General features: G+C 39.2%; 1 protein-coding gene across 1 annotated transcript; it reads left to right on the plus strand.

Annotated features, from left to right (window-relative positions):
- Positions 1–3,402: 3,402 nt before the first annotated feature.
- malb (mal, T cell differentiation protein b) lies at positions 3,403–11,676 on the plus strand. Its single transcript, XM_053237307.1, has 3 exons — positions 3,403–3,606; positions 6,777–6,920; positions 11,300–11,676. The coding sequence occupies exons 1-3, from the start codon at positions 3,418–3,420 to the stop codon at positions 11,372–11,374; spliced, it is 408 nt and encodes a 135-aa protein (XP_053093282.1). The 5' UTR covers positions 3,403–3,417; the 3' UTR covers positions 11,375–11,676.
- The last annotated feature ends 248 nt before the right edge of the window (positions 11,677–11,924 follow it).

Below are 11,924 nucleotides of genomic sequence, written 5' to 3' on the forward strand. Positions count from 1 at the left end.
GCAGGTGTTAATGTGACGCTGCTGGTGTTAATGTGACGCTGCTGGTGTTAATGTGACGCTGCTGGTGTTAATGTGACTCTGCAGGTGTTAATGTGACTCTGCAGGTGTTAATGAGACGCTGCAGGTGTTAATGAGACGCTGCAGGTGTTAATGTGACGCTGCTGGTGTTAATGTGACGCTGCTGGTGTTAATGTGACTCTGCTGGTGTTAATGTGACGCTGCTGGTGTTAATGTGACTCTGGGAAATTTGCTGCATCTGTCAGTTATTTTCCCAAACAGAAAAAAACATGATCCTGCTGTTTTTGTGGTTTTGTGTTGTGGAGCTCGAGCTCAGGGCCGTGTATCAGTATCACTATCTGATCTGAAAGGTGAGAGAGAGAGAGAGAGAGAGAGAGAGAGAGACAGAAAGAGAGAGAGAGAGAGAGAGAGAGAGAGGGAGAGAGAGAGGGGGGGGAGAGAGAGAGAAAGAGAGGGAGAGAGAGAGAGACAGAGAGAGAGAGAGACAGAAAGAGAGAGAGAGAGACAGAAAGAGAGGGAAAGAGAGAGAGAGAGACAGAGACAGAGAGACAGAAAGAGAGAGACAGAGAGACAGAAAGAGAGAGAGAGAGAGAGAGAGACAGAGAGAGGGAGAGAGAGAGACAGGGAGCAAGAGAGCAAGAGACAGAGAGAGAGACAGAAAGAGAGGGAAAGAGATAGATAGAGAGAGGGAGAGAGAGAGACAGAGAGAGAGAGAGAGAGAGAGAGAGAGAGAGACAGAGACAGAGAGACAGAAAGAGAGAGAGAGAGCAAGAGAGAGAGAGAGAGACAGAAAGAGAGGGAAAGAGAGAGAGATAGAGAGAGAGAGACAGCGAGTGTAAATATGTGTTAAGGTTATGCCTCTGATATTCTGTTTTATGAGGTTTTTTTTTTTTTTTATAACATTTTCTGAGACGTAACCAACAACTGGCCAACAACAATAACCTGTTGATATATTCGTGGGAGGGTTAGCTAAATGACGTTAGCTAAATGACGTTAGCTAAATGACGTTAGCTAAATGACGTTAGCTAAATGACGTTAGCTAAATAAAATGACAGTTGCTACTGTTCATATCATTTAGTTATGAGGAAGTAAGTCGTGAACAAACTCTTTAAATGCTGATTTAAATCCGGACTAATTTTATTTTTAATAAAAAAAAAAGATATTACTAAAAAATGAACCTGTTGCATTTGTGTTTAAGTGACAGGTTGCTAAATTTAACTAGCTTGCTAGCGAACTGGCCTCCTGATCTCAGTTAGCAGTGGTGTAGTTTAGCTGATGCTAGCTGGTGTTTATGGTTTAAAAAAGATATTTATTTACTTCAGAAATGAGAAAAGCTAAAAGAGTAAACATAGACGTAAATGAATTTTAGTTTTTTTTTTTTCTTGTGAAATGGGTTTCAGAGTAATTTACTGATATTCAGCAAAAAAAAAAAAGGTTTTATCTAAAAAGAGTTCTTTCTGTGCGGCTGTGTGTTTATGAAGCGAATGTATTTGTGAATATATTTTTCTTTTTCTTTAAAATGTGTTAGACAAGCGGAGAGGCATTTATTATTAATACTGTCGTGTGTGTGTGTGTGTGTGTGTGTGTGTGTGTTTAGTGTAACCTGATCCTGATGTGTTTACAACTTAACACTGTTCTAGTGTCACACCACTGAGCTTTATTTTATATTATTTATATTTATTTTATGTATTTCTTTTTATTAATTTGTAATTATTACACAGCTCTGGATCCTCTTCAGTTATGTATCTTAAAGAAATTTACTCACTAAGTACTTAGAACATTCACTTAGAGCCCTTACGGGTTCTTCAGTGGCGCCCCTGGGTTCTGTGCATCAATCAATCAATCAATCAATCAATCAATCAATCAATCAGTGTTTAATTATGAAGCACATTTAAAAACAGCAAAGTGCTGTACAAAGAATAAAACTATGAAAAATGCACAAAATAAAACTACAAGGAAAACAGGACAGACAACAAAGTAAAGCAAATACAGTAGTGAAACTGCGATCAAACCAAAGTTCATAGAATATCGAAGGCCAGAGAGAATAAATACGTCTTCAGAGCAGAATTGAAAACTGAAATAGAAATAGAAATAGAAGGGGCTGATCTGATATGGAGAGGTTCACTGTTCCAGAGTCTGGATCTGGGAACGGAAAGTAAGCCAAGATCACAAGATCTCAGAGTTCTGGATGGAGCATACGGATGGAGCAAACTTGTCTGAGGGGCCAAACTGTTGATGGTTTTGTAAACATACAGTAGGAATTTAAAATGGGTTCTGTATTTAACAGCTAGCAGTGCAGTGCAGTTAAAGCAGGAGTAAGAGGAGTAACAGGCTCGTACTTGCGAGTCCCTGTGAAAAGTCTGGCAGCTGCGTTCTGTACCTGCTGTAAACAGGAAAAGGAAGACCATAATAAAGCGAGGTGCAGTAATCTAAACGAGACGTTACGAAAGCGTGAATCGCAGTTTGAAAGTTATTCTTAGATAAAAAGGGTTTTACTTCAGTGAGAAGGCGAAGGTGAAAAAAAGCATGACTTTACAACGGTACTAAACTGTTTATCAAATTTTAGGTGGTGATCAAACAGAACATCCAGGTTTCTAGCGCAGTGAGTTTCATACGGAGCAAGAGAAGCAAGGTCAAGGTCAAGGTCAAGGTCACAATTTTCCTTAGACCCAAAGAGAATTATTTCAGTTTTATTCTCGTTTAAGAATAGACCAATAGACTGTGTGTAGAAAAACGTTTCCCTGAAAGTAAAAGTTACAAACTAGAATCATCTTCAGAGGCTAAGAAACTCTAAGAATACAGAATGCTATGACTGTTTTCCCACAGAAGGTTCCAACTAGAACCCTTTTAGCAAACTAAGAACCCTTACTTATTACAAAAAAAAACCTTGTGGGAAGGTAGAGCCCTATACCTGAGTGTTTATCAGAAAGAGTTCCAACTAGAACCCTTTTAGGAGGCTAAGAACCCTTAATTATCATGAATGCTTAAATAATAGAATCCTATAAATGGTTCTCTGTTAGTACAGGTTCCAACTAGAACCCATTTAGAAACCCAAGAACCCTTACTCATTATAAAGAACCCTTGAAGAATGAGGAACCTTTCAACTGAGTGTTTATCAGAAAAAAATCCAAACTTGAACCCTTCTAGGAGGATAAGAACCTCCTAAAATGACCAGAAGCCTGTTACTGTTTCCTTATCAGAGAAGGTTCCATGTAGAACCCTTAATTATCTAAGGAACCCTTAAAGAACTTGAAGAACCCTTTTTTCTACGAGTGTACCAGCAGGCCTAATGTTAAACTACTGACAGGTTCTAGATATTAAGAAGAAAATATTGAGCAATAATTTGGAGTTTGTACCACACACTTACTCGTGTGTGTGTGTGTGTGTGTGTGTGGTTGTATGTGTGTGTGTGTGTTGCAGATATTTGGTGGCTTGGTGTGGATCCTTGTGGCTTCCACTCGTGTAGAACCGGAGAACCCTCAGGGCTGGGTGATGTTCGTCTCCGTGTTCTGTTTCGTCATGACCTTCTTGTGGCTCATCGTTTTCGCCTGTGGAGCTCACAAGAACAAAGGAGGCTGGGCTACTGCGGTGAGCGTGAGCACCAACACACACTACTCTTCATCATCATCGTCATCCTCATCATCATCGTAGCTTTTATTCCCTTTTAATAAAAGTGTTTAATCTTCTGCACATGTCAGCAACATTAAGAGGAATTTGCTTAATTGTTTCCATTAGAGATTTTCACTGAAGTTCTTCTTCATGTGAAGATGACGACCATCAAAATAAAATTAGATCACCAGGCTTTCAGGAACCATTAGGAACACCACGTACCACCATTACACTCCCATTACAGATCACCATTAAACCCATTAAAACCCATTTGGAACCACTGGAAATCTAATGGTTTCTAATGTTTTTCAGCATGGTTTAACAAGCTGGACATGCCACGCCCACCTTTCCTGTCGTATTGTTGTTATCGCCAGGTGTCAGTATTTACACAGGGAAAGTTCCTGGTATTCAGAGTCATGTTAAGCAGCTGCTTAAGTTGATTTCCTGAGCTCCACATTTATTAAAATCACCTGCATGAAGTTCACACCTCCGAGGTTTCCAGATGTTTCTTGAGTAGAAGCTTCAGAGGCGGAGTTTTACACCAGCGTTAAGACCATCACCTTTAAACACAATCACTTACCTTTAAACCTAAAAAATAAGGTAAAGGATTCGAGATTAGCGATTTGAGATTGTCTCTGATTAAGATGTATCTCCTCCAATCTCCTAAGTGTGAAAGAAAAAACCTTCATGGACTTTGAAGTGATATTATTTATTAATTAATAGTTAATTTAATCATTTATTTAGCAGTGATGGCTCAGTGGTTAAAGGCTCTGGGTTACTGATCACCAAGCTGCCACTGTTAAAAACCTCTGCTCCAGGGGGCGGAGAAAAGAATTTCACTGTTCTGTAATGTATATGTGAAAAATAAAGGCATCTTCCTCTTCTTCTCCTTCTTCTTCTTCTTCTTTTTATGTATATAATATTGTCCTTGAATGATGTTCCACAGTGTGTGTGAGTGTATTTACAGCCAAAACATAAATTGCAGAGTGACATATTGTAGTTCCATCAAACTGTCAGACGGCGGCGCTGGACTTAACGCTGCTCCTCACGCGAGCTGATATCACGCAAGAAACATGCGTAACTGAGACACGCCTCTGTTTTAGAGAAACTCCGCCCCCGTGTGCGTAACTCTCACGTAACTTCGGAATAGTGCTTTGAGTTTTTCTATCTTAGATTTATTCTCTGCTGTTAAGGTAGAATTCTGGTTCTTGTGTGCTATCTGCTGGATCTGCTGGATCTACAGAGCGTCCCAAAAGTCTCCATACATCAGTTATGTCTTTGTCAGGGGATGTTCCTGGACGTCCAATTCTCGTCCGTCCGCAACACTTCCAGACTTTTTAAATTTGTTAGTAAGTTTGTCAGCAGTGTGTGTGTGTGTGTGTGTGTGATGTGCTCGCCATGTTTCCTGGTAAAGTCCATCGCGAGCTTGTGACAGCTTCCTGATCCAGCCATGAGAATGAGTTCAATACCCTCTTCTTTTCTCAAAGGCGTTCTTAAAAGCTATCTGAAAAATATATATATAAAATATAAACTAAGTATGAAAAAGTTTGGAAGACATTTAGCTATAAAGTGTTAATTTCCCCTGTGTGTGGAGACTCTTGTGACACGCTGTAGTCTTGTGATACTTTAGTATTGTTGATTTTGTAGTGTTAGTCTATAATGATTACACTCAGGTGTGTAATCAAGACTAGTTTCAGTCTCCTTTATAATGTAAATTATGGCCAGGGCTTCCTAAGAAATACTGAAGCTGTCTGCAGCAGTTGGAAGTAAACATTAGTTGGCTAGTGTTTGTTACGCGTCGCCTCTCAGTCCTACGTGAGCTGTCCTGAACTCCAGACTGGCCTGCCTGGAGAAGCATCATCTCCACTCTTCATCTGGCTAAGTAGCACCCTTTTGATTTACCACAGTTCTTGTGCTTCAATGCAGTCTCTGTCTTCACATCTCACAGACCTGAAAGCTGTCCTCTACAAACCAGAGGCTGTTCTACTGATAAACTCATCCACCCTCCACTTCTCCAACCTCCACTCTATCTCTCTTTCATCCATAGCTTCCAGACCCCTTTCCCTTTCTACTGCCTGAACTAGCCACCATCACTTTCCTTTTTTCACGTTCCTCATCCATGGACCTCCTGTACCATCTATCTTCTAAACCTAGGAAGTTTTCTTGCCCGGTCCCTTGGCTGTCAGATGTGTGGAGAGAATCAGAATTTGAGATACTAATCTCCTCTCATACTGCTCGCTCCTGTCCAAGTTCTCATCCAGTGTGACAGCTGCTAAGACAACCTTCTCCAAGGGAACGCTCTTCCTCCACTTCCTCCTTCACCCTCCTCCCTGACTGCTGACGACTTTGCCACCGTTTTAGACAAGAAGAAAAATTAAGACCTGCTTCAAGGCTCTTCTCTGGTCTTGGTGGTGGGACAGACTTCCCCTGGCTGTCCGAACAGCCGAGTCGCTCGTCACTGAAGACCTACCTCTTCACCAAGCACTTAAATTAGCACTTTGTTATTTATTTATTTTAAAAAATAATTTCTTGTAACTTTTTTCATGCTGCACTAACCTCCCCAGCAGGGTGTTCACACTGATGGTACTCTGCCATTTATATAAACGTAAATGTGTGTAGTTACACGTGAAGTCTGAATGCTGATTATTTCAGTATTTAAGCCTCACTGTGTGATTAACTTTCCTCTGAACACAACCCATAGATTTTATAGAGAAGAAGGCCCAAATAAAACAGTTCATGGGGACTGAGACTGTAAATGTATAAATGTGCGTGTGTGCGTGTGCGTGTGTGCGTGTGTGTGTGTGTGTGTGTGTGTGTGTGTGCGTGTGTGTGTGTGCAGTAAGTGAATAATTAGTGTGTGTCAACAGTTGCTATTTGATATATTAGTGTGGATCTGGTTTTCATGCATTACAGAAAACATTTAATATATTTACTAAAGCTATCATGTGTGTGTGTGTGTGTGTGTGTGCCCGTGTGTGTGTGTGCAGTAAGTGAATAATAAGTGTGTGTCAACAGTTGCTATTTGATATATTAGTGTGGATCTGGTTTTCATGCATTACAGAAAACATTTAATATATTTACTAAAGCTATCATGTGTGTGTGTGTGTGTGTGTGTGTGTGTGTGTGTGTGTGTGTGTGTGTGTTTGTAGGACTTTGTGTATCACCTCCTGGCGGCTCTGTTCTATCTCAGTGCCTCGGTTCCTCTCGCCACCGTCACACTTGATATGAAGAACAGCACTGTTGTCTCTCTGGTGGACAGATTCAGATATTACCAAATCGATATTGCAGCAGTGGTGAGGACACACACGTGCACACACACACACACACACACACGTGCACACACACACGTGCACACACACACTGAGACAACTCTGTAATTCCCATAATATAACGTTGGAGTTCAATATTCTGGTAAGTTGTTTAGTTCATTACGTAGATTTTATTTTACTGTTTATTCTGTCGAGTTGGTTTTCTACTATGGTGGGCGGAGCCTGTTATACTGAACAGTGCTGATTGGTCAAACACAAACTTGCATATGATTTTTAATTTAGAGCCCTTAAGGTTCTTCAGTGTCCCTTTGGGGAAAACCTTAAAGGTTCTGTGTAGAACACTACAAGTGTTTCCTGTTAGAAAGGGTTAAATGCAGAAGAGTTTTTTAGAGGCTCTTAATTATGCAATAAACCTTTAAATTATCTAGAACCTCATAACTGTTTTGCTATCAGAGGAGGTTCCAATTAGAACCTTTTTAGAAAGCTAAGAATGCTTATTTATAACAAAGAACCCTTGAAGGATATAGAACTGTGTGCTAAGAACCCTTAAAGAACCATTTTGTTCTAAGAGTGTGTGTGTGTGTGTGTGTATTAACTGGGTAAGTGTATGGTACAAACTCCAAATAATTTCCTTTATTTAGTGTTTTATATTTAGAATATGTGGCCGTTTGGTACTCAGTTGTAGGGTTCTGCATTATTCAAGGGTTCTTTGTTATTATTAAGTGTTCAAAGCCTCCTAAAAGGGTTCTACCCTTCTGATAAACAATTATTTGTAGAGTTCTACATTCTTTGTGTAATAAGTAGAAGTTCCTAGCTTTCTGAAAAGGTTCTAGTTGGAACCTTCTCTGGTAGGGTAACATTCAGTTGTAGGGATCTACATTATGCAAAAGTTCTTTGTATAAGCAAGGGTTCTTTATAATAAGTACTTTACTTTCCAAAAGGGTTCTACTTGGAACCTTCTCTGATATGGAAACAGTTAGAGGGTTCTATATTTAAGGGTTAATTAGATAATTAAGGGTTTTTAGTCTCCTAAAACTTGGTTTCTACTTGGAACCCTTTTTAGTAACACTCAGTTTTAGGGTCCTACATTGTGAAAGGGTTCTTTGTAATAAGTTCTTTACTTTCTTACATTGTACATTTACATTTATCAAAGAGACACAACCCTGATCAGAGGCCAGTAGTAGGTCATTTACCACTTTAACCAGCGCTGTCTCTGTGCTATGATGAGGCCTAAATCCTGACTGATACATTTCATGAATGTTATTCCTATGTAAGTATGAGCATAGCTGCTGTCCTACAACCTTTTCTAGGACCTTGGAGATAAAGGGGAGGTTTGATTTTTGCATATAGTTTTTTAATCAAAGCTACATTATCTCTACATATTAACTCTACATATTTAGTCTTCTGATCCAGTTCTGTGGGATCCAACAGTGAACAATTCAAGGTCAACAACTTTGGGAGGTTTTCATTAAAATTGCAAATGATAGTGAATGTAGGTTTGATGCGGTAGTGTGGTGAAGTGAGTGTATTAGGATTAAGACACATTTTAAATGAGATGAGGTAATGATCTGAGATAGCTTCAGACTGTGGACATGAGACTATATTTTCTATATTTAATCTGAATGTTAGTATTAAATCAAGAGTGTGACCACCACTATGGGTGGGTCCTATTACATTCTGATTATCCCCTACAGAATCTAGAATGGACACAACTGCTGTTCTCAGAGGGTCATCTGGATTATCAAAATGAATATTAAAGTCTCCAACAATTAATGCCTTGTCTAAAGAAACAACCAGGTTAGAGATGAAATCTGCAAATTCACACAGGAATTCTGAATATGGCCCTGGGGATCTGTAAATAATAATTACTGGAATCACCTGGGTAGACTTATTTTTAGTGGCTACGTATGTTATGTTAGAATAAAGAACTTCAAATGCGTTGAATTTATGACTAGGTTTTTGTGTGACGGCTAGATTATCATTATAAATGACTGCGACGCCTCCTCCTTTGCCAGTTAGACGGGGCTGATGTATGTAACTGTACCCGGGAGGACTAGCTTCATTTAATGCTACAAACTCGTTTGGTTTAATCCACGTTTCTGTTAAACACAGTACATCAAACTCCTGATCAGTAATGGTTTCATTAACAATAAGCGCTTTAGACGTAAGAGATCTAATATTCAACAGTCCTAGCTTCAGATCAACGGTGCTGGCTACGCATTCGGTTTGATTTAATTCGGTTTGATTCTGACTCCCTCATATGATGGATATATGGGTGAACGGAAAATCACAAAAATTTTGCATGTGTCCAGTTTTTTTCCCAGCACTCGAGCATGAGCTTCTGTTAGAACATCAGGTTTTGAAAGCTGAAGTTGCTGTAGTTCCTGAGATCAGAACCTTAAATACGGTTAGGTTTAGAGTTCTTCAGTGCTTTATTATAGAACTTTGTCCAAACTCCAGAACGCTTGTATAAAGTTTAAATGGAAATATTTGGATGATGGAACGTGTCCAGACAGAATTGGGAATGGTGCCAGTTCAGATTTTTATTTTTTTTATTTCCATTCACCACTAAACGTCGTATGAGGGAATTGAAGCCATGGATCTCAGCTTTGGTGTGTGACAGAACAAAACAAAATGCACTCCTGGATATGTCTCAAGCTCAATAACCTACAGTGTGAATATGAAGAAGATCAGAGGAAGCTGAAGTTTTCACCACATCCAAAAAATCTCTAAGGGGTTAGCCTTTGTGTTTTTTTGGGTCAGATTTTTGACTTTTTCTAATCTTCTCTAAATTCACATTGTGGGTTAGGAAGCTCAAGACTTAGACAGGAGCGCACATTTGGTGTTTCTATCACACTCCAAACCTGAGATCCTAGGCTCCTTTTTCCTCATATAACATATATATATACACTATAAGGCCAAAAGTTTGTGGACACCTGACCATTACATCAGTATGTGATTTTTGATCATCGCATTCCAGATTTATTCCCGTGTGTTTGCTGTTATAATGAGCTCCACTCTTCTGGGAAGCTTTCCACTAGATGTTGGAGCGTGGCTGTGGGGATTTGTGTTCATTCAGCTACAAGAGCATTAGTGAGGTCAGGCGCTGATGTTGGGATGTCGAGGAGGTCTGGGGTTCAGTCGGTGTTCCAGTTCATCCCAAAGGTGTTCAGTGGGGTTGAGGTCAGGGCTCTGTGCAGGACACTCGAGTTCTTCCACTCCACCCTTCACACACCATGTCTTCATGGAGCTCGCTTTGTGCACAGGGGCATTGTCATGCTGGAACAGGTTTGAGTCTCTTAGTTCCAGTGAAGGGAAACTGTAAAGCTACAGCACACAGAGACATTCTATTCCATTCTATACAACTGTGTGGTTTACAACTTTGTGGTAACAGTTTGGGGAAGAACCACATATGGATGTGACGGTCAGGTGTCCAAAGACTTTAGGCCATATAGTCTATCTATCTATCTATCTATCTATATATATATATATACATGGTGTGAATTTGTGGATGATTGGAAAAAGTAAAAAAATTTCACCCAAAAAAACCCACGAAGTCCCAAAACTCTTACAGTTTGTGTGAAAAATCAAACTTTCTCAGAACTTCTTCATATTCACTCCATTGGTTGTGGAGATCAAGGCAGACCGAAGCTCAGGTTTGGTTTTCCATTCACGCTCCAGATTCGAGAGTCTCGTTCCTTAATATGACGTTCTTTAGATCACGTGTTGGTGAATGGAAATTATTAAAATATTTCACCAAAATTTATGAGCGATGCACATCTCCATGGTAACAAAGTGTTAAGCGTTTTCATGTCTTTTAATAAATAAGACCTGATCGATATATCAGCTCAGTGACTGTGTGCTTCTGAGTGTTATCATCACTAATAATAACAGCATGTCAGTGTCAGTAGAACAGAAGGTGACTTGATCATCTAAAATGTTCATCCTGGCACCTGAAGGAACCAGGAGTCGAAGCGTGAGAGGAACCAAACGTGAACCTCAGAACTTAAAAAATAAAAATAAAAATGAACACAGATTCCTTTCATAAATCCCAATTTATTCATTTATTCATATTTCAATGAAGAAGCATCTAATACCTTTACCTTTAACAATTATTAGAAGATTAAATTAATTACCTGTAAAATTTATGCAGCCCACAAAATATTTTTCAAATGATAAAAGTGACATCTTTAAACATTTTAAACACTTTACCAAAGAGCAAGCTCACAATAAAACACAAAAAAGAGTAATCAGATCAGTTATTTCTCAAAACAGCATTAAATGAAGACAATACACATCAGTGAGATAAAATATAACCCCCTGTGTGTGTGTGTGTGTGTGTGTGTGTGTGTGTGTGTGTGTGTGTGTGTGTGTGTGTGTGTGTGTGTGTGTGTGTGTTTCAGGTTTTCTCCTACATCACCACGCTGCTCTACTTCATTCACTGCATTCTGTCTGCCATCAGATGGAAATCCTTCTGAACAAACGATGGAACATGACAGGAGAAGCGTTCACACTCCATCACTGCCCAGATCTGATCGTTTCATTAAGATGATTTTAGATTATTCTAATCACAGGTGATAGTTTAAATTAATCGTTATTGGGGTTTTTTTCATATGAATTAATTCTGTATCATAACTAACCAAATAAAACTTTGAAAATTTTTATAACACAGTAGACGCAGGCAAAAACAAATTCTTTGTACCGGAGAAGAATCATTTTTTGTATATTTTTGACACGCTATGGAATAAGTAACGTTTTAATAAAAGTTGCGTAAAGGGTGTGTGTGTGTGTGTGTGAATGATGTGGGAGGAAATGATGTATTATAACTGTTTACTGTATATGGACTAAATGAGTAACATCCATGGTGTTACTGGGGTCATGTGAAGGTCATGTGAAGGTCATGTGAGGGTCATGTGAAGGTCATGTGAAGGTCATGACATAAACCAAAGACATCAAGTGTGTCATTTTAATGCAAATATATTGATAAATGGAGGAAAAACCTGTCAGAGAATTAGCATCAGGATGAGT

The sequence above is a fragment of the Pangasianodon hypophthalmus genome, chromosome 10, assembly GCF_027358585.1.
Source record: "Pangasianodon hypophthalmus isolate fPanHyp1 chromosome 10, fPanHyp1.pri, whole genome shotgun sequence".
Lineage (NCBI taxonomy): Eukaryota > Metazoa > Chordata > Actinopteri > Siluriformes > Pangasiidae > Pangasianodon > Pangasianodon hypophthalmus.